General features: G+C 39.1%; 1 protein-coding gene across 31 annotated transcripts in view; it reads right to left on the bottom strand.

The window, feature by feature from the left end:
- ERC2 (ELKS/RAB6-interacting/CAST family member 2) overlaps positions 1 to 22,450 on the bottom strand; it is a 904,450-nt gene that overhangs the window by 476,778 nt on the left and 405,222 nt on the right. For 20 of the 31 annotated variants that reach the window (XR_011426853.1, XR_011426854.1, XR_011426851.1 and 17 more), the window contains 4 exons: positions 14,879 to 15,016; positions 7,828 to 7,968; positions 4,556 to 4,696; positions 442 to 477 (listed from right to left, as the gene is read on the bottom strand). Coding sequence is in view for 16 of the 31 variants with exons in the window: in XM_070237383.1 (XP_070093484.1) it covers positions 442 to 477; positions 4,556 to 4,696; positions 7,828 to 7,968; positions 14,879 to 15,016 (456 nt within the window). In the remaining 15 variants the exon portion in view is untranslated. The remainder of the gene's footprint in view (positions 1 to 441; positions 478 to 4,555; positions 4,697 to 7,827; positions 7,969 to 14,878; positions 15,017 to 22,450) is intronic. The other 11 variants (XR_011426862.1, XR_002800567.2, XR_011426858.1 and 8 more) reach the window with 1 other exon arrangement.

The following is a 22,450-nucleotide window of genomic DNA, read 5'->3' as shown; positions in this document are numbered from 1 at the left end:
TAGGCATTTACCAATCTCAAAGAGCATGGCCCTATTTTTAAACCTAAACCTATTTTAACTTCTGGCGCTTGAATGTAATAGACGCTAAGTTGTTTGCTATTTTACAAATGCTAACCCGTTTGGCATAGATAAGTCAACATTTGAAGGATCTAAGAAAGAATTCCATGAGCCTAGATCTACAGCTGACTTCTGCTTTTAGAGTTGAAGTTAAGAAAAAGGTAATAACAGAGCTGGTAATATTTCCTCGAGTTCTTAATTTTTAAATTTCATATTCAAAAGAAATGGCAGTGGGCTCTGCACTGGTCATTTCTTTCGACAGAACGGAAATGGGAAGACTCATAAATATTTTCGAAACCTCCCCAGAATGGCACACCGTGACATGTGATCAATGGATCCTCATGCTTTGATATGTTACAGCGGGAACTTTCAGAAATGACTTACTGGGTTGTACATCTGATTGAACAACTGCTCAGCTTGCTACATTGCAAAGTTGGGGAGGCATTGAAGCACAGACAGGGAAAGAAGGAAAGATCCAGAAAAACAGCGTTAGCTTAACAAATCCAGTGCATTTGCACAGACGAACTGGTCATTAAAAAAGAAGAAATTTCAGTTTCTCAACATTCCACAGTGAAAGTGAGAGGCTCTAGGGAAACAGAAATGTTGACTTTGGCTCCTAAAAAAGAATAGCTGGAATAAGAAATTTAAGGTTTGTGTTACTTTCCCTTTCTCAAGTTAAATAACCCATGAAATAAAGAAAGCTGTCCACTTTTGATGATACATGAAGTGCTGGCCTCTAGCAATGAATCAGAAGAAGTACTTTTGGCCAAGCTTGCAATTTATTACCTGAACTTCAAAGATGGTAATAATAAAAGATTAATTAAATCTTATCATTGAATTTATAGCTCCTCTTTTATATTAACACAAGCCTGAATTTTCTATTCAGTCTAACTTTGGAAAAATATAGATCAGCAAACAGCAGGTTAGCAATAGCAAAATATCAGTAAGCAAGACATTACAGGATTAACAGTAAATGGGAGAAGAAAAAATTCAAGTCAGCAGGAAGAATAAAAAGAACCAAAATACAGGATTATCCATTGCCCATTACCAGTTTCTACTGTTTGTTCACAATGAATACAAAATGTAATTTTTAGTGACTATTCTATTTAATTATGTTCCAAGTGCTTTAGAATCTGTGATGCTCTCTTGTCTATTTTGTGCAGGAGATTTAAATGTTTGTGGATTTAAATGTACTAAATAATATTTTAAATAGCACTCTCAGGTCCTATTTCTTAAATATCTGCCTCATTAATTTGGGGCTCAACATCAAGGTGCAGAAGGTGAAATACTGTAGGAACTTTCACTTCGCCAAGCTAAGACAAGCACCTTTGAAGAGCCTGAATTTTTGTTTCTTCAGCTTTGATGGAGTAAATGATAATTTTACCATGGTTAAAAAAAAACCCTCCTCAAACATGATGTTAATCGGAAAATTACCAAATAGCACAAATCATAACGTTTTGAATTGCTATTGCTTCTCAATTGATTTCTAGTCATATAAATTGACTTCTACATTTTAAACATCAAACACTCTTTTGAAAGATAAAATGATCCACACATTACTAATTAGGTTCTTCTGAACCCCTAGGTATCTATTTAAGACTAACGAATGCACTAATTTATAAAGCACACTCATAACTAGTAGTTATGCGTCATTTTGTTAGTATCCTTTTATCAGCCTCACTAATATCAGCAAAGATTTCCTCAGGCATGAATATTCGATTGTACTGTTTTTAAGAGAAGGGATGCAATGTGTAAGGGATACTTCCTTTTCTGCCTAGAACCATTTTGCATCACAAAGTATTTGAAGATGTCTTAAATTAACACAGTATAGTAAAGAGTTAAAAGTAACAACGTGTGTGAATGTTCTCCACAAACTTTTATGTAAAGATGCACCTTACCAATGTCAAGCATTGTTCATAAGACAAAATCAAATTTAAATCACCATTTGGATTCCATTGTCACTGGCAGAAAAGGTTTCTGTTCAGCTAAATACATCTACGATGTTGCGTAGATTTTAAGGCAAAAATACCTGGAGGGTCACAAATCTTGAGCAAAATTCCATTGGGAATTCATGGTTTATTTATGACATAATAAAATCATTATGTTTTCAGCTTTCATTTAGCAACCCTTTACATTTTATTCACAAGTCACATACCCTTTTATTTAAAAAGAGGTCCAGACACTCCTTAAGCTTTTATAGCTGCTTATTTTTCCATGAGTAAATGATGTGTTTATATGTGTATTCACATACTGTTGGCTTATATTTTCAAATATTTCATGTAGATCTCAATTCTTTTTAAGGTGATGGGTACTTGAGGTTTTTACAGAACTATTTATTAGCAGAAATTAAAGACTACTAGAAAAGGTATTTTAAACTTTTGAATTTAGTTGATGCTAGAGAGCCAAAAACAACAAAACAGCATCTGCAGGTTAGGTATAAAAATATTTAAATTATAATTACCCTATTTAATCTCACTGTACTGTGCATTTAGGAGATAGTATAAGCAATGATTATTTATATACTTAGAAATAAGTTATCTTTTCATAAACTAAATAGGTCCCTTTACAGCAAGACAACCATATTTGTTCCTTTAATCCTGGTGATATGGCAGAATGTTAAAATGTCGTCAGGAATAATGCTAAAATGTTTACAGAATTTGGTCTATGACTTTCAGTATGTGGTGTGTACCTGAGAGTCTAGGAAAACCACATGCTCTAAGTGATTTTTGGGGTGGACCATAGCTATGTTGAAAGAAACTAAATTGAACTGCACGGATGTTGACTTAACTAGTCAAGTCATATACATGGGAACTATAAGCATCAATACATGAACCTCTTCCTTTTAATTACCAGAGGATTTCAAATTCCATAGATGAGTGACACTAAAAAGGAGGGTGTCAAGTATGTATCTGCAGAAATAACATATGAGGTGCCCTCATCTCCATAATGGCCCTTTAGAGTTGATGAAGGGCATCTTTCATGCCCAGGTCTATTCGAGGTCGTCCTTCTTCCAGTCTCAGTACACGGCAAGGTACTGGGTGAGATAACACAAAAGACCACCACATGGAGCCAATGGAGTTCTCTCTTTCACAGAGTTCTCTTAGAGCCTGCCTATGATCACAAAACTGTTCATTAAATAAAAAGTACCTTTTATACGTTCACTTCTTGATATGCCTATGCGTGTATAACACATTGCAGAATACATTTATATATATGTCAAGAATGTATATCATACACCCAATGCATAAATAGCCAAGTCAATCTCCATTTAAACATCCTCAAATGGGCAATTTAAATTCTTCTATTTATTGTTCAAGATTTCTACTTGACTAGATATTGCTTGAAAAAAATGAGATGAGTGGATTGGGAAACAGATTTGCAATATGGAGATTTTCTTGCTGTTTTGCTGTAAAAGGATTTGATCTGTATATTTATCTTTTCCTGCATTAGTAAGGAGATTTTATTGGTGTGAAATTTCTCATGGCAATTTCCTAAAGTTCCATAGTAAAGTGAACACGGTATAATCACATTACAGTTATATATTGCACCATACAAAATAGTATATTAAATTTTAAAATATCCAGAATAATTTCTCCACAGACATATGATGCTTTCACATCCCTATCGTCCATATCATATATTTTCATAAGGTTAACAAATAAATCTCCATTCCAGTGTGCTATGAATTATACATAGTCAAATTTTATTATATGCTCTGTTTGATTGTTTAGATTCTTATATCTTTTTTGAATAAGTTTATAAGTTGTCAAAGGGAAACAAAATGCTTAAACTCATAATGTTATGAGTTTTATATGAACAATGAGTGCAGACGTACCAAACAACACAGGGAAAAAGTCAAAGGAACAATGCATGACTGGAAATGTACTCCACAAAAATGTCCAGTTCAGAGAAAACATGTTAATGCTGCAATGTAAAGATCCTGCTTTCTTTTCCAAAGCCTTCTACATACAACAAGCTTTCTTAGACATAAGGCCATTTTTGGTCAAGTATAAACAGTCATGCAACAGATATTCTAGGGACTTGGCTATTTTGGTGAACTGCCTGAAATTCAGCGTCAGGTAAACTTTTACAAAGTTCCAATACAAAAATTGACCTACTTCTGAAAGTAGTAAAATTTTATCAGCATATAATGGGGCCCCTGGATTCTTTGGTTTGTTGCAAACATTTCCATTTATCTTTTCTCATAGATAAGCTTTGCCCAGAGAATAAGAGCTGGTTTTTAGACTATTTTTCACTTCCACTACTATTTTCATCTATTTTTCAAGTTTTTTTCAGACAGGAAACCTAAGATAACTTTTCAGGTTCACAGACAGATTTGATGCAGACTTCTTAAGAATAAAGTTAAGAGTGTTTATTAATTCTTTTATCAGCAGACAGGAAAAGATACGGGGTTTGTTTCTTTTGAAAAATGTCTCTTCCTTTCTCATTTTATAAATTCATTGTAAAATGAATATGTTTTTTCTTAGACTTCGCTTACCTTTTTTAACTGTGCTTCCAATTTGCTACATTCTTCCTTCTTTTGTTCAATGGCTATTTCTAGAGATTTTAATTTGGAGTCTCTTTTCAGCCCTGCTGAGGCTAATGAAGATGCATGTTCCTTGAGGTCAATTAAACTAGACTGAAAGGAAAAGAACACTAGTAAGTAAAACACTGCAATTTCTACCAGCAATGTCTTCAATTTGAAAACATTGATTCTATACATAGCAATAAAGTGTGCATTAGACAGAAAGGGTAAATATAGTCTTACTAAGGTAACAATAGTTGGTTCTGGCCAGGAAATTAAAGTTGGCCAGCTTACAGAACCGAGCAGGATCTAATTGCAGCAGAATCAAATGTGACCAAACGATGTGGTCAGAAAATGCATGTTTCACGTCTCAAAGTCATGCTAATGATGTAAGTCCCAAGGTGGTCTTTATATGTCATGGCAAAACAGACACCCTGAACCTTCCATTTACATTTATTGCTGTCAGGTCATGCAGACTCTAAGACAAATATGAAAGAAAATACTGGCTTTAATGCTTTTTCTCCCCCAAAGGACAAATCAAGTATAAAAGAAGCATCTATTAAGTTTTTATCAAATTCCATTTCTTTAACAGAAAAATGACCAATGGTTTTACAAACATCTTCCATAGAATCAAAGATTAAATTATACTAAAATTTAGACTAGGCTTTATGTTCCAGTCCTTTGTAAATCCAGATTCAGCAGATATAATGAGTCTCCCCAGCTCAGATATGGGGTTCCCTAAACTGTTCCATTCATCAATCACACCCAGAAATCAAGAGCTTCCCTGGATTCCAAACAATAAAGAAATGAATACTTGCATATATCACAAAATATAACTTGGTTAGCTAGGAGGGCAAGGTCCACCACCAAACAGGAAATGCTTAGCAACATCCAACTATGTGACTAAAATGTTCAGGTTTCACCCAGACTCAGACAATGTGCATCTCCTTTATATCCATTTGCAGCTTAGGAAGACAATAAGCACACAGTGGCCACTCAGTAAAGGAAGATGCCAAATATGTTACACCTGGGCTGCTTCCTGGGCATTGGAATAACCTTACTGATGAAGAGACCACCACCATCACCCAGCAAACAACCCAGCTCCTAACAACCCTCTGAGTGACAGCTTAGCCATTCTCATTTTTTATGGTCAAGAAACTGAGGCTCACTCAAGCTGAGCGTCTTCTCCAAGACCCTTCCCGAGCTATTAAACAGAGATAAAGGTCTCAAACCCAGGACTCTGACTAGAATCTCAATGCTCTTGATCATATCACTCCCACAGAACTAAAAGGACCTTAGAATCCAGGCGTTTTGTCATAGTGAAGATCATTATCACCCCAACTAAATTACAAGCTCCCTGCTGACAACAATTATATGTTGTTTTTCTTTATAAATTTAAAATTGCTGGGTGTGATAGCTTTATGTGTCAACTTGGCTAGGCTCTAGTCCTCAGTCATCCAATCAAACAGAATCTAGGTGTTACTGTGAAGGTATTTTATAGACGTGACTAACGTCTACATTCAGTTGACTTAAGTAAAGGAATTATACTCCACTGTCTGGGTGGACCTGATCCTATCAGTTGCAATGCCTTAGGAGCAGAACTGAGGTTTCCCTGAGAAAGAAGAAATCCCACCTGTGGACTGCAGCATCAGCTCGTGTCTGGGAGTTTCCAGTCTGCCCTTCCTAACGGCCCGCCCTAGGAATTTTGGACTTGCCTAGCCAGCCCCCATAACTATGTAAGCCAATTCCTAGCAATAAATTTCTTAATATGGTTAAATTTCTTAATACAGTTCTGTTTTTCTGGTGGAACCTTAATTGACACATCCGGCTCAGCGGCAGGCACGTTAATATACAGGAACAATAAATGTTTGCTGAAATCCTGTCTGAAATTCATACAATGTAGGCATTGTTTACAAAATTATTTTCATTTAAAGCTTATGGTTTATCATATCATCAAGATCTCTTTTCAATTAGAAGTATATTTTAAGGTGCAAACCCATGAATAACACTTGGAATCAGTGAAGAATGCTGCAAATAAGGTCAAAGCTTCTGTGCCTTCCGTCATATACCGACCACAGTCTTGACAGATCCCCCAAGTTGGACTTAACAGTGAAATGGCAGGAAGAAGATTTACATTCTTTATTTTCATAACAAAGAAATAATCTCCTCTCTAAAAAACCAGTGGGCTTAAATTTTAGGGAATACGAACTTTGCCTCTGAGTTTCCTCAAAACTCCTATTGCTCATCAATTCTTCCCCTCCTGGATTGCTAATTTAGATGGTACTTTAATTAGTATAGAATTACCAAAACCCAAGGGCTGAGGCAACACTGTGGAGCTGGGGAATGGACAGCTCTGCGGTGAGATAGCCCAGCAGGGTAAAAGGATTGTAACAGCCCAAAAGGAGATGGACACTTCCTACAGAAAAAAATAAGTGTGAAAGGATCAATTGTGGACAAGGGCATATATCTCAGAGTTTTGGAGACTGAATTAAATAATATGCATTGCTGCTTCTCGAACTTTTCCACCAAAGTATTCCTAAGTAAAGTAAAGGGTTTATAGGTACCCCTGAGAGTATGGGGGACATAGCCCAAAGATCCTCTCCATAATCCCCAAGCAAGAAATTTCTTTAAAATACATTGTTTTACTTTAAAAACATAGGTGAGATTTGTATTCTGTATCCATGTTTGCTCTAGCATAAAAATATTGTTTTAAATTATTTACCATAATGTAAAAATGATATTCCAGAAGAGCAGCCACATTTAACCTATACTTTGGTCCCGCATGGTACCACATCTCCTAACCTGGGGATATAGAATGATTCGTTTGAGAACCACAGTTGAAAGTAAAGCACTCGACACAAGGACTAGCCTATAACAGGATCTCAATAAGTAGAGTTGGTATTATTATTATTGATGCTGTTTTATCTCAAGCAAAAGATCACAGGACATTGCAAAAATATAGAATTCTCTAAGTCCCACAAATGTGATAAGACATCAAGAAAAGTTTCAAGGAGCTACACTGTATGCAGTTAGTAGAGTAGAGAAAATAGGCGTGGGGCATCACCAATGAAGGGAGGTACAGCAAATATTTTCCTTTGAATTCGGACAGCTTTACAAAGGAAAGACAACTATTTTCCCCAAGCCTTTACACAGTACCTCAAACGAAGTCTCTAGTCTCTTGAGGCTACCATGAATATCAATTTATCAGGGCTAGCAACATGGTTCATCTGTTTTTCCAGGCTCACCTCTTTTTCAGTCAGTTCGGCTTGTAAAGCATTGACCTTCTCTTTCAGGTCTTTGTTCTCTTTTCGGAAGGATTCTATCTCTTCTAGCCTTTCCCGATCATCTCTCTCCCGCTGTTCTTTCAAACGCTCAATTATTCTCTCCTGTAAGGCAATTGTCAAAAAGAAGAGGTGAGAACCCATCATTGTGTGTGCCAAGGTATGCTATAAAAGGGAATTATAAGCAGTAAATGTAAGAAATGCTCTAGAGGGGTCGGTCCTCTGGCCGAGTGGTTAAGTTCGCGCACTCTGCTGTGGCGGCCCCGGGTTTCACCGGTTCGGATCCTGGGTGCGGACATGGTACCGTTCATCAAGCCATGCTGAGGTGGCATTCCACATGCCACAACTAGAAGGACCCACAACTAAAAATATGCAACTATGTACCGTGGGGCTTTGGGGAGAAAGAGGAAAACTAAAATCTTAAAAAAAAAAAAGAAAGAAATGCTCTACAGGAATCAGCACATACAAGATATTCAAAACTGGGTTTGTGAAGAGAGGCTGTGTATAACAGCATTTGAGAAAGACAATCATTACAGCTTTCACCTTGTTAACAATACTTAGCATGATAGGTTTGCAAGGGACCTTAATGTTCAAGCTCTTGGTTCATGGTGGTACCTGGAAAACTCCAAGAGCAATTCCAGCAGAGGGAGGCTCAGGTATCAAGACTCTAGACTTGCCAAAGCCTTGTATGGGCAAAGGGAAGAAGCAGAACCAACCTCTTGGTTCAACCCTTTTTGCTTGGCTTTCCCATTTGATGTCAAAGAACCTTTCTTGGTTTCTGAAGACTCTTCTCTCGCTAGAAAGGGGATGAAAGTAGGGCTGGACCTAGGTCCTCCACGACTTAGGACTAGGGTCACAGCGCAAAATTGAGACAAAGGAAAGAACGACCTCATTCTATAAGTGATTTTCCACTGTGTCTGCAGATGTTTATTTACTTCTATATTCTTTCAGTGGCTTCTTGGCAGTCAGTAGATACTCTAAAACATCGCTTGAATTTGAGCAAAGTTCAAACAGCAGCTTTCCTTTATTGAGAGCTTACTACATGCTAGGTGCTGTGATGTGCTCTCATCTTGTTCTCATCACAACTATAGGGTCTGAATCAGTGCTACTGGTAGCAGTGTAGAGGTGAGGAAACCCAGGCTCAGAGAGGCTGGCTGACTCATCCAAGGTGACCAAGCTCATAAACAGAAGGCCCACCCTGGCATCCAGGGCTGTCTGAGTCTCAGCCGTGCCCATGAGACCAGACTACCACAAACATATGCCTGGAGCCACTCAAGGAGATCTGAGGACCTTTCTGCCCTTGACTTTAAAACTGAAATGAAAACACTATGCTGGTAGACATGTTTTCCAAAAATGTAGAACCTTACCAATATAAAAATAAGAACTTTCTTTTTTTAAGGAAAATTCCATTCGGGTAAAATTTGAGTTAGATATCTGAAATTTGTTTCAAATTACCCAACACATATCTGAACTTCCTTTCGGATGGCCATGTTAAAAAATATTGGTGCAAGAACTATGCTTAAGGATCTCGATATTATCTTTTATATTCTTGTAAGTGTATAGTTTTAAGACAATGCCTGATACCTAAGACAACTGTAAAACAGTGTTTGATGCAGAGGGAAGTTAGTTTGAACACTTAGCCTGTGATTTAGGATCCCCCAGAGAAGCAACTGTTCTACCCCAATGACAATAATTTATGTATCTAATCCTTTCAAGGAAAAAAAAAGGACCACTATTGTTTTGCAATTATTTAAAAACACTTTAAAATGAAGTATATTATTACAACCATGGGGGAGGAATTAGAAAAACTGAGTCTATTTATTGCCTACATTTGTTTCTTCTTGATTCCAGCTATAGTCCTACTTTACTCTGTCTGTGACATTGGGGAGTGGGTGATTATGTGATCTACAAAAGAAGGAAATACCCTTCATGCATGGTGAGTCTCTCAAGGGCTTTTAACAATTTCAGCAACGGAGCCCTGACTGCCTTTTGCCTACACTTATTGCAAAAGCATCGCGACTGGTCACCTGGCCACCAGGCCCTCTCCATCCCATCACTTCCACCACATGGCTGTTAGAGAGACATTTTTAAAGCCCCAAACTGATCATGTCACCTCACTATTTGGAAACCTTCCCAGGGATTGCTCTGGCCAAATCATGTGGCATTTATTCCCACTCGGCACCCTTCACATGGTTTTACTGCATGTCCTTCCTCCCAGCCTAGCTTTTCAAAGGGCAGCACCGGAATCCTACGACTCTTTTAACTCAGGGCTGGGCAAACTGTCTGGCATACAACAGGCAATTAAGAAGGCTGACGTGATGGGGGCTGGCCCCATGGCCGAGTGGTTAAGTTTGCATGCTCTGCTGCAGGCGCCCCAGTGTTTTGTTGGTTCGAATCCTGGGTGCGGACATGGCACTGCTCACCAAACCACGCTGAGGCAGCGTTCCACATGCCACAACTAGAAAGACCCACAACGAAGAATATACAACTACGTACCGGGGGGCTTTGGGGAAAAAGGAAAAAAAATTTTTAAATCTTTAAAAAAAAAAAAAGAGGCTGATGGAAGGAATAAGAATTCAAATTAGGGATCATCTTGGCTTCAAAGGAAAGGAAATAAAATTAAGTATGCGTGTTAACATTCAGAAGGTGTCAGAGCCATTTGCAAAGTAGGCTAATTTACTCTAAGCACTTGTACTATTGACTGGGCATCAATGACAAAAACATCAGCAAGCACCATAATGTTTTTAAGTGTTATTGATGATTCAGTACTACAAAATATTTCTCTGTCAATCACAAAACTAATTTAAGTGTCAGCCGCACAGGGCCAGATGTCAAAAACATGTGTTAAAAGGCCCTAATATGCCATGATCTACTTGATTAACAACTAAGTTGCAGAAATTCCAACAATGTGTTCTTGTTTTAGTCTTATTTGCATTGGCAAGTGTTCCTTATGTACTCATCTGGCTCTGCACAGGTCTAATCTATTTGTGCTTTATCATGGGGCGGGAACTCAATTGCAGTGGCCTCCAGCTCTGCTATCTGCTTTTCTCAACTGCTTATCTGCTATGCAGCTACAGCAAGGCTTGGCGAGACCAGCTTTATAAATACCATGGGCTCCGTCTCTTGAGCTTCTGTATGTCAATCCCAGAATTAAGTCACACTCAACCTTAACTTGCTAAGCAGCATTCTTTTTTGCACACTCTGAATATTTGAATAAGTTCCTGGAAATTAAAAGGAATAACACACTCCCTGGGATGTAATAATCCAAGTGGAATAGTGAATAGTGTCTAATGCATTCTATTCATCAGCCAAAAGACAGCAAACAATTAAATATTCTTATGAGTCCATGATTTTTAATTAATAATTTTATTTTTCGGCACCATGTCTTATCCCGAGGATCTGTTCAATTAAATGTAGATAAAAATGGAACTTGTGGGGGCCAGCCCTGTGGCATAATGGTTAAGTTCAGCGTGCTCCACTTTGGCAGCCCGGGTTCACAGGTTTGGATCTCTGGCACAGACCTGCACCACTTATCAGCCATGCTGTGGTGGCGACCCACATAAAAAGTGGAGGAAGATTGGCACAGATGTTAGCTCAGGGCTAATTTTCCTCAGAAAAAAAAGGAACTGGTAAAGGAAAGGCCATTAAAGGAGATTGTGATGCTGTCAAAAGCACAAAGATCAGAAGGTTTGACTTTTAGTCTCATTCCATCACCTGTAAATGGGTGGCCTTGGATTAGTCCAGGGGAGGTAAAAAAAGTCCCAACCACGGGCCAACTTAGAGTAGAAGTGGCTTCCTGGAGTGCTGGGTTGAGAAGTTAGCTTGTGCCATAGTCGATTAATGATGTCTGCTCAGGACCCAGAAATGGGAAGTGGGGCTGCACATGTCCAAAAATTTCATTTCTGGGCAAGTCATTTCTCATCACTAAACCCATTTCCCATCTTTCAAATGACAGAGCATGGATTTAGTGTTTCTCAAAGTGAGGTCTTCCAACCACTTACTTGCATCAGAATCACTGGGAATGCTTGTCAAAAAGCACACATTCCTGACCCCACAGGGGAGCAGTGAATCAGAATCACTACGACATGGGACCCAGAAAACTGTATTTTAAGAAGCTCCTGAGATGATAAGATTATTTGGATACACACAGAAGTTTGATACCCACTGGAATAAATACTTAAAGTAAACCTAGTCTTCTTTGTCCCATGATAGAGAACCTTGCCAGTTCTTACCCAATGCTTTTATCTGTACTGGCCAAATTCACCAGCATTCTGATTGTGGCACCTTTTGAAAATTCCCTCCAAATAAATTGCTCTGTGTTTACTTTTATTCTTCATGACTGTGAAAGGCTAAAACTCAGATGCAAATAAGGTTTGGAAACTAACACCTCACAGGCCAAAGCTGGCCCACAGAGCTATTTTGTTTGGCTTGAGATCATAATTTTTAGAAATCGGCACGTAAATGTTTTGAGACAGGTCAAGGACTCTCTAGGTTGCCATAGATGTCAGCAGTCCCTGCTGCATCACACCAAACTCACTTTCCTCATTTTTGTTCCCTGCCTGGCCCTTCAAGGCATCTAAGCTCTCCACTCCTCATCTATGGTCCCATTCAGATTTCACATGTCTGAGACTGCACATCAGCAGACAGAATAATTATTATCACAGTAGTTCCAAACGAGAATGGAACTTAGAGGTCAGCTAATTTAAACGTGCACTTTGAAGATAAGCTACTGAGAGGCCCCACGTGATGCAATCATCAAGTAGCAGAGACAGTCTGAGGGGACCAAACTTCCACAGAAGTCACCTTGTCTTCCGGGTCATCCCCTAGGTCTCAAAGGAAGAGCCTAAATAAAAGGAGGAGTTTCAGATTTGGGAATTGTTTGGGGACTTAAACTAGAATCAATCAAATCTTAATAAGGCCGGGGAAAAAATGATAAAATCCTGCCAAGAATCCTTGACATGAAATTATATATGTTTACTTCCATAAATTTGGAGAAAGAAATCAAGAGGTACAAATAGGCTGACATCATATCACCCAAAAACTGCAAAAGGGCTACATAACCACGAACGGTTTGTGAACCAACACTCCCTCATTCAAATTTTACAAACAAAATTACTATAGAAAGCTTTGGTGATAAATTCTCGAAAATTGAAAAAAGAAGATTATCTTTTCCTGAAAAATCATCATATTTATTCTTATAAATCTTCAAATAAAATCTTTTGTCTTATAATTTAATCCTAAAGTTATAATCTTCTAAGTTTTAACAGGAACATGCAGACTATCTAGCCATAGAATATGGCTCTTTTTTAGCTTCTATATTTTTAGCATAGAGCAATGTTTTTCATAATAGAGTGTACATGACAGTGACCTGCGGAACTTGCTAAAGTGCAGATGCCCAGACCCTGCTCAAGATTCTGATTCAGTAGGTAAAGATAGGGCCTAATAATTTAATTTTCAACAGGCACCTCCTCGTGATTCTGAAGTAGAAGTAAAGAAGCCTTCTTTAAGATATGCTGGCTTAGGGAACCTGGGAGCCATTTAATCTAATTCCCCTACTCCACAAATGGGAAAATTGAGGCCCTGGGAAAGAGAGTTATTTGCCCTCTGAAATCCCATGTATTTTACTTATTTACTGTCTGTCTGTCCTTCACCCCCATTAGAACCTAATCTCCATGAGAGCCAGTATTTTCACTCATTCCCTTCTCTGTGCCCATAGCAGTGCTTGTCCTGTGGCGGGGTCTCACTCAATCAATATCCACTGAGCACTGCCCCATGCAGGTATTGTGCTAGGCACCTGGGGAGGGCAAGCTAACACACACAAATAATACACAAATATGGGTGTGTTGCTTGGGCTTGGAGTCTGGCAGAAAAGACCAATTAATCACACAAAAACAGATAAATGAACAGTTAGGATTATTCAATCAATACAAGAGTTCTGGGAAGTGCACAGTATTCATGAGAACATAATGGAGGATTTCACCTAGCAGCCTCCTCTGAGGAAATGATTAATAAAATAATAATAATAATAACAATAGGTATAACTTATTATACCTACTGTTCTGAACAGTTTCCATATATTAATGCATGTTCTCCAAATATAATCCACTGAGGTAGGTACCATTATTATCCCCTTTTACAAATAAAAAACTGAGGAAGTGAAAGGTTAAGTAACTTGTCCAAAGTAGCAAATGTCAAATCTAGGATTTGAAGCCAGGCAGTATGGCTCCAATATCCACAGTCTTGACTACTGTGCCATACAGCTTCTCAGGAAACTGAGCTCTCAGAAGAAGAGGAATTAAATCTGCAGAGAGTAAAGAACATTCTTGGCTCAGAAACAGCATGTGCAAAGGGTCCGAGGTGGAAGGGAACGTGGTGCACTCAAAAATCTAGAAGGCCAGCATAGCTAGAACTCAGAAAACAAAGGAAGAGAGATGGTGGGTGAGGCTGAAAAGGAAAGAAGGAAAGAAGGAAAGAAGGAAGGAAGGAAGGAAGGAAAGAGGGAAGGAAGGTGGGAAGAAAGGAAGGAAGGAGGGTGGGAAGGGAGGGAGGGAGAGAAGGTAGGAAGGAAGGAAGGAAGGAAAGAAGGAAGAAAGAGAGGAAGAATAAAAGGGAGAGAAGGAAAGAAGAAAGGAGGATAGAAGGGAGGGAGGAGTGAGGCAGGCAGGCAGAGAGGTGGTTGATCAGGTAAGAGCCAGATCAGATGAAGGGCCAGGTTAACCTATTGGCCAGGTTAAGGATTTCAGTCTTTAATCATCCTAAGAATAATGACAAGCTAGTGAAGGTTTTTAAGCAGGGCCAAGGGTGATTTGAACAGGTTTGCATTGCCAAAAATTGCCCCTGGCTTCAGTGTGCCAAGTCTGGTGAAGAGGGCTAGCATGGGAGTGGGAGGCCTAGCGGGGACTGAGGGTAGTGTGAGCACATAGAGAAAAGCAGGCACATTTAATTGCATTTGGATCATCTCCTCCCAGCCATGTTTCCCAAATCCTGATATGCCCCCTTTTCAGTCCAAGCTCACCTTCTCTGACAAGGCCTCCTCGAGTGTTGCTAGTGCAGTATCTGTGTTACTGGAATCCGTCTGCAAGGACTTCACTCTGTCCTTCAGATTGGTCAGTTGCTTGTCTTTATCCCTAAGTTGTTCTTGCAAATTTTCAATCTGAAAATAAAGATCACCATATTTAATATATACGTTATTCCATATCCAAGGCCAAAATTCCTGAAGAGGACCTGTTTAAAAAAAATAGACCCAAGATTATGGATATTGTCAATATTACGAGGTTACGCTGACTTAGAACCAAGGCCACTTTGATGAGACCATCATTCTTCCACGTAACTCAACTTTGCGTTTAAATGGCGACATAGATGAGTGGAATATCTCCCTTTATACAAATGCAAGCCCTTCAGATATATAAGCACTATTATCTCTGTCTAATTCTATCTAGGTCTCAAGTCCATAAACCTAACCTTGGTACAGTGCATCAGAGAAATGCGTCATGTAGGATTTCTTCATTCAACAAGCAGACATTGGGTCTGTCAGGTGCCCATTCTGCACCAAGTATCATATCAGTATATGGCAGAACCTATGTAGTCATTCACTCACTCCTTTATTCAGTATTAAACTTTGTGATATGCGAAATGTTGTCAAGTGCTTGTTTCAAAGTAACCACATGAAAAGCCAAGTAGGTTATCACCAGTAGACTGTTAATGGGAAGAACTTGTGATATAAATCAAATGTAGCAAGTACTAAACACTCCATTTGGCAACTAAGTCATGTGCTGGCAACCAACCAGCCACTTTTATCCACTATCTGCAGCCTGAAATAAACACGCCAAATAGCTGATTATAACGCCTGCCCATGAACAGCAGCAAGGACCTTCTCCTGGGCATTGCCTACACTATCGCTCATGTTTTTATTCTCTGCTTTCAAACCACGTATTTCTTATCTAAAGATTAAAAAAAAAGCTCCACTGTACAAACAATTTACTCATATTAAGGGTTTTAAAATGACAAGGAAAAAAAGCAGTACAACTCTAAGATAAGTCCATTCAAAATATTTGTATTCTGCACCCAGGCTTTCTCAGGAAATCATTCCAAATGCATGTTTCACAATGAGTGACTCAAACAAATTTTTGGATTACTTTTCTCATTTAGCATGAATCTTGAATGGCAGTACAAATAACGGCAGTAGTAGCAGCAATAATGAGGAGGAGGAGAGGGTGACAGTGGAGGTGGCAACAGTAGCAGCAGCAAAATAGCTCTGAATGCAAAGGCAGTGACCCTGCTGACCGTCAACAGCAAGACATGGGACTCAGCTAATTTTTCCAGTGGTTCCAATGGACGTAGGCTAACAGAGATGGACATTTCCTCTTTCTTTCCTTCCTTCCGTCCTTCTTCCTTCCTTTTTTGCCTATGTACCTTTTCAATAAGACATGTTTTCTGCCTTGAGACAGACATCCTGGAAACTCAGGCTATAGGTCAAATAATTATCCTTCTCCTTCATCAAAATGCAATGTATTCATACCCACCTACCACTGTAAGAGCTCACTGCCCCTCTATCAAAAACACAGGAACTCAAAAGGCATAATCACCTGCAGTCAAAACAAAGGCTTCCTCCACTCCAGACAAGGGTTCACGTGGTTACATCCCACCATAAGCAAACAGAGGAGTGTGCAAGGATATGGATGGTTACGTGTCAGAATGGCAGTCATTATACAGAAGCAGCCAGCAACTGAGAGGACTGATTCTTCACACAGAGTGTGTGTTATTATTTTGAGTACAACCAAATCCACAGACATATCTGTGTACACATATCTGTGCAAATCCATATGGTTCCAAGCAAACAGATTAAGCAGCCCCTGTCCACCCTGGGAGACAGTGCCCTGGACAGGACAGAGAGGACTTTCTCTCAGGGCTTCAGCCCTGGGGCAGTGGTAGACGCTGATTTCAAGGGACTTTGGGCACTGGAAATAGAGGCTAAAGAAGACTGGCTGTGAACCTGTGTAAGACTCCCTCGGGCCTCCCCAAATAACCAGTAAGACTGAAGAGGTTGAGGGTCAGGGGTCCTACTGTACGCAGGTAGTAGCTAAGAGCTGGAGAAATGTAGGCAGGTGAGATCTGGGGACATACAAGTGACATATCTATTTATCTCACATCTAAGTGCCCAGCAGAAGAGCCAAGGGTACCAGAGACAAGAATGACTAACAGAAGTGGAATTCAGGGGGCCGGCCCGGTGGCAAAGTGGTTAAGTCCGCAGGTTCAGCTTCGGCGGCCGGGGGTTCACTGGTTCAGATCCCGGGTGCAGACATGGCACCGCTTGGCATGCCATGCTGAGGCAGGTGTCCCACATATAAAGTAGAGGAAGATGGGCACGGATATTAGCTCAGGGCCAGTCTTCCTCAGTGAAAAGAGCAGGATTGGCAGCAGTTAGCTCAGGGCTAATCTTCCTCAAAAAAAAAAAGAAAAAAAGAACTGGAATTGGAGACATTTGTAGAGCTAGGGATGCACCACTTGAAGAAATGTTGCACCAAGATTGCCAAGAATGATTCTTAACAAATACAAGGTGAAAGAACGGTTTGGTGAATATAGTCTCTCGTGTAAATAAAAAAAGATAAATGTGTGTCTATAGATCTATTTTTTTATTTACACAAGAGACTATATTCACCAAACCATTCTGCATGTGCACATATGTGGCTACTGAAATACATTTTTTTTCTGGAAAAAAAAATCACAGAAGTTTTAACAGTGTTTAACTTTGGGGAAAGGGTCTAGGGTTCAGGAGGTGGAAGAGAACTTTTGTTTTTCAATTTTGTACATTTCTGTAGTTTTCTGCTTGAACTTTATAACCTTGTGGGTGTTATTCATCTTTAATGCCAACCAGGATTATCTGGTCAGTGAGATTATGGGTTAATTTTAGTTTTTATTTCTATATTAAAATAATAAATATTACATACATGAGTAAATAGTAAATAAATAAATAACACAAATGCCTACTTAAAACTAAATTGTCCAAGTTACCAGCAATTACAGACTGTTGGTAAATTTAAACCATTATGCAAGTATTTAAAATCATGTTTGCATACAGTTGTTAACTAAATGGAAATAGTAGAACGATATGCAGGAAAAAAGCAGAATGTAAAATAATATGACATTTCTTTGTAAAAGAAAAATTCTTGCATAGAACAAAAATATATATAAAAAGGAACTCACTAAAATATCCTTATTTGGTAATGGTGTGATGAATGATTTTACTTTCCTTCTTTATACTTTCCTGCATCTGCCAACTTGTTTTCCTTGAGCATAATAAACAAAATAAAAGATATTTAAGACTAACTACAAAATACCAGAACGGTTCTTTAAATGTGTTTTGAACAGTAAGCTTGTTTTTTAAAAGGACTCGTTACAGGAGGAAATACTCCTCTGTTACTCCAAGACTCAATTGTTAAAATTTAAATTTTAGGAGACTGGAGTAAATGTAAAATTCTGTATCTTTAAAAATATGTATTATACAGCTTTCTCGTGTTCACAAATGACTATGACGTTTACAAGAAAAAGGTGTTTGGAACCTTTTTCTTCAAATGGTGAGGTTGTACAAGGTTCAAATAGCAGGTGTTGGAAAATTAGCAAATTGAAAACCAGGGTTAGGATGGGGAGGTTTGGGGTGTAAAGTGAGGACTTCTTGAGAAATTTCACAGGCTGCAAAAAATGGAATCCACCTTAGCAACACAGACAACTCACTGGTCTCTGTGACTTGACAAAATAAGAGATGGGCCTGAGCACAGGGTTGTCTTTGCCCTTGAACTGAGCTGCCTGTCCATCAGGGTTGGGCAGACTCAGAAGGAGTCAGTTTTGCTGAAGCAATACATGTACCTTCCAGAGCAGACCACTGGAGAGGGGGTAGGGGTTGAGGAGAGCTCAGGCCCTGGAGGTCACCGGAAAGCCCTAATCCTAATGGTTTCAAGCTGACTTCTGAAGCTCCAGGCCTGCCAAGCCTGAGGAGGGCCAATGCCCAGAGGGAGCTTTTGTGGGAGTTTTCACACAGGCTTAGTCCCCAGTGTGAGAGTGGTCATTGACTAGACAGCGGCAGCCTCTTTGACTCCACATCTGCTTCCTCTCTCATTTGGTCTCCAAGCTGCAGCCGAGTAACTTTCCTATTACACAGATCTGACTGTCTGACTTCCTGTCTCAGAACTCTTCAGTGACTCCTCATTGCCCTCCAGATGAAGCCAAAACTCCCTGTCATCTTACATGAGGTCCTCCACAGGAAGGCGCACCTGAACGTCCACTATCCATCCCGCAGCCAAGCCCCAGCCTTGCCAAACCACTCCTGCTGCCTCCCAGGACCAGGCTCTTGTACAGCCTCCCCATATTTGCCTATCCACTTCCTCTGCTTGGAACATCTTCCCACCCTAATTTTTCACCTGTTGAGTCCTACTCAAACCTTTAGTTATCAACATATTCCTCCTCCAGGAAGCCTTCTCTGACCCCCACAAGCCTAGGCTAAGTCTCCTTCTCTGCACTTTCCACACACTTTTAAAATTGCCCCTTTCTTTGTCTGTCTCCACAACATGGCCGAGGGCTCCATTAAGACAAGAGCTCTGTCATACTCACTGCTGTATTTCTGGCCAGAGCACCCAACTGGGTTGACAACACCACACATTTATTTATTGAATGAATGAAAGAAGGAAAGAAGGAACCCTAAAAAGAGTGTCTTGGATAAAAGAGAAGACCAGAGCAGCTGATAGTTGAGTCCCTTCAGCCCTGGCATTCTACAAAGAAGAAATTAAAAGCAATGGAGAAGGTCTCCATATAGCCACAGAGTACCTAAAATACGCTTAGGCATATTTATGCTTTCAAATATTGCCCAAAGGTATCTTTTTGGTTGTTTTCTTTATAGCGTTCTGAAATTCAGTTACTAAAAAAATTACTTTTCTCCATAACACATATCTCTATATTTTGTGTTATCCACATCTAGGGTATCAAAGTTATTAGCTGAATCAACAGAAACAACTCAGTCTGGTTTAAGCAGAAAAAGAGGGGGATTCACAAAACCACCAGAAAGGCTGGAGAACCAGGGTCAGGGGAAACAGCGTGGAACAACATCCAAAGTGCTGATGCAATTGGTCTAGTGCAGATGCTGTTGCCCAGCTGCTAAATACCAGAAACTGAGGTTCATAGCACCAACCCAGTTGCAACTGACCACTCAACCCCACTGCTAGCCCTCCAGTTGTGGTGCCCATGGCCTTGACCTCGCAATCACTGCAGCAGAGAGTCTCTCACATTCCCAACATCCCAACAACTCTCGGGCAGATACACCTAATGAGCAGAGCTCAGCTAAGGCACACAGCCCGACTGCCAGGGAGGCTGAGAAACCAAATGTTGACATTTTTACCTTCCATTGTGAGAGATCCCTCATAAGATCAGAAGAAAGTTCAGAGTACAAGTAGCCCAAAAAAAGGACCCATATCCATAATACCCAGAGAGAGCCATGGTGTTAGCTCCAGAATCAGCAAACTGTACCATCCTGAAACAAGTTCTCTGAACTTCCTCTTTCTCTCAAGTTCCTACAGGCCTACTGGCTAAGGTTTAACTCAGACACTTGTCCAAACGTGGTCCATGCAACTCTTCAGTCTGTGATAAGATAGCAGAAATCACAGGTGACTTCATATCACACCAATATTCAAGAACATGATTGATGGACTTGTCACCTTGAATAGTGTATAGACAAATGGAGATGTTTTTGAACTCACGTGTCACATGTGGCCAGAACCACACTGTGATCATACACGGTTGAACCATATATCATTCCATGACAGATTGGATATTTAAAAAAAGAAATAGGTTGCTTGGGAGGAATGAATTTGTAGGCCTGCTAATCTCTCACAATGCTTCAGAATACCTTGTCTTTTCCTTTATTTTATTGTGGTAAAATATACAAAACATAACATTTACTATCTTACCCAATTTTTAAGTGCATAGTGCAGTAGTATTAAATACCTTCATAATGTTGTGCAACCATCACCATCATCCATCTCTGAGACTCTTTTCATCTTGGAAAACTGAAACTATATCTATTAAATAATTTTCCATTCCCTCCTACCCCAGCCCCTGACAACTACCATTCCACTTTCTGTCTCTTACTTTGACTACCCTAGATACTTCATATAAGTGAAATCATACAGTATTTGTCTTTTTGTGATTGGCTTATTTCACTTAGTATAATGTCCTCAAGGTTCCTCCACGTTGTAGCATACGTCAGAATTTCATTCCTCTTTAAAACTGAGTAATATTCCATTGTGTATACATATATATATATATATCATATTTTGCTTATCCAACCATCCACTGATGGATTCTTGAGTTGCTTACACATTTTAGCTATTGTGAATAACGCTGCTTTGAACATGAGTGTACAAATATCCCTTTGACACTCTGCTTTCAATTCTTTTGGGTATATGCCCAGAAGTGGGATTGCTGGATCATGTGGTAGTTCTATTTGTAATTTTTGAGGAACCACCATACTGTTTTCCACAGTAGCTGTACCGTTTCACATTCCCACCAACAGCGCACAAGAGTTTCTACACATCTTGGCCAACACTTGCTATTTTCTGGGTTTTTTTGGCAATAGCCATCCTAATGGGTGTAAGGTGGTATCTCATTATAGTTTTGATTTGCCTTTCCCTAATGATCAATGATGTTGAGTGATCTTTTCATGTGTTTTTTATTTTGCCATCTGTATATCTTCTTTGGAGAAATGTTTATTCAAGTTCTTTGCCAATTTTTGAATCAGATTGATTTTTGTTGTTGAGTTTTAAGTCTCTATATATTTGTGTATTAATTCCTTACCAGTTATACAATTTACAAATATCTTCCATTCTGTGGGTTGCCTTTTTACTCTGCTGATATTGTCTTTTGATGCACAATTTTTAAAATTTTCATGAAGTCCAATTTGTTTATTTTTTCTTTTATTGCCTCTGCCTTTGGTGTCATATCCAAGACATCATTGCCAATGCTGTGACACTTTTGTCCATGTTTTCTTCTAAGAGTTTAAGTGTTACATTTAGGTCTTTGATCCATTTTGAGTTACTTTTTATATATGGTGTTAGGTAAGGGTCCAACTCCATTATGTTGCATGTGGATATCTAGTTTTCTTCCCCAGTACCACGTGTTGAAAAGACTATCATTTCCCCATTGAATGGTCTTAGCACCCCTATAAAAAATCATTTAACTATAAATGCAAGGGTTTATTTCTGAGTTATCTACTCTGTTCCTTTGGTCTATATAGCTGTCTGTACACCCGTACCACACTGTTTTAATATAGCATTGTAGTAAGTTTTGCAATCAGGAAGTGTGAGTATTCCAGCTTTGTTCTTCATTTTAAAGACTGTTTTGGCTATTCAGGGTCCCTTTGAAATTGTATATGAATTTTATGATAGGTTTTTCTATTTCTGCAAAAAATATCATTGGGATTTTGATAGGGATTGCACTGAATCTGTAGATCACTTTGGATAGTATTGATTTCTTAACAATATTGTCTCCCAATCCATGAGCACGGAATGTATTTCTGTTTATTTATGTCATTTTTAATTTCTTT

This window comes from Equus caballus, chromosome 16 (assembly GCF_041296265.1).
Source record: "Equus caballus isolate H_3958 breed thoroughbred chromosome 16, TB-T2T, whole genome shotgun sequence".
Classification (NCBI taxonomy): Eukaryota; Metazoa; Chordata; class Mammalia; order Perissodactyla; family Equidae; genus Equus; species Equus caballus.
Note: the sequence above shows the minus strand (reverse complement) of the source record. Positions and strands in the feature narration are given on the sequence as shown.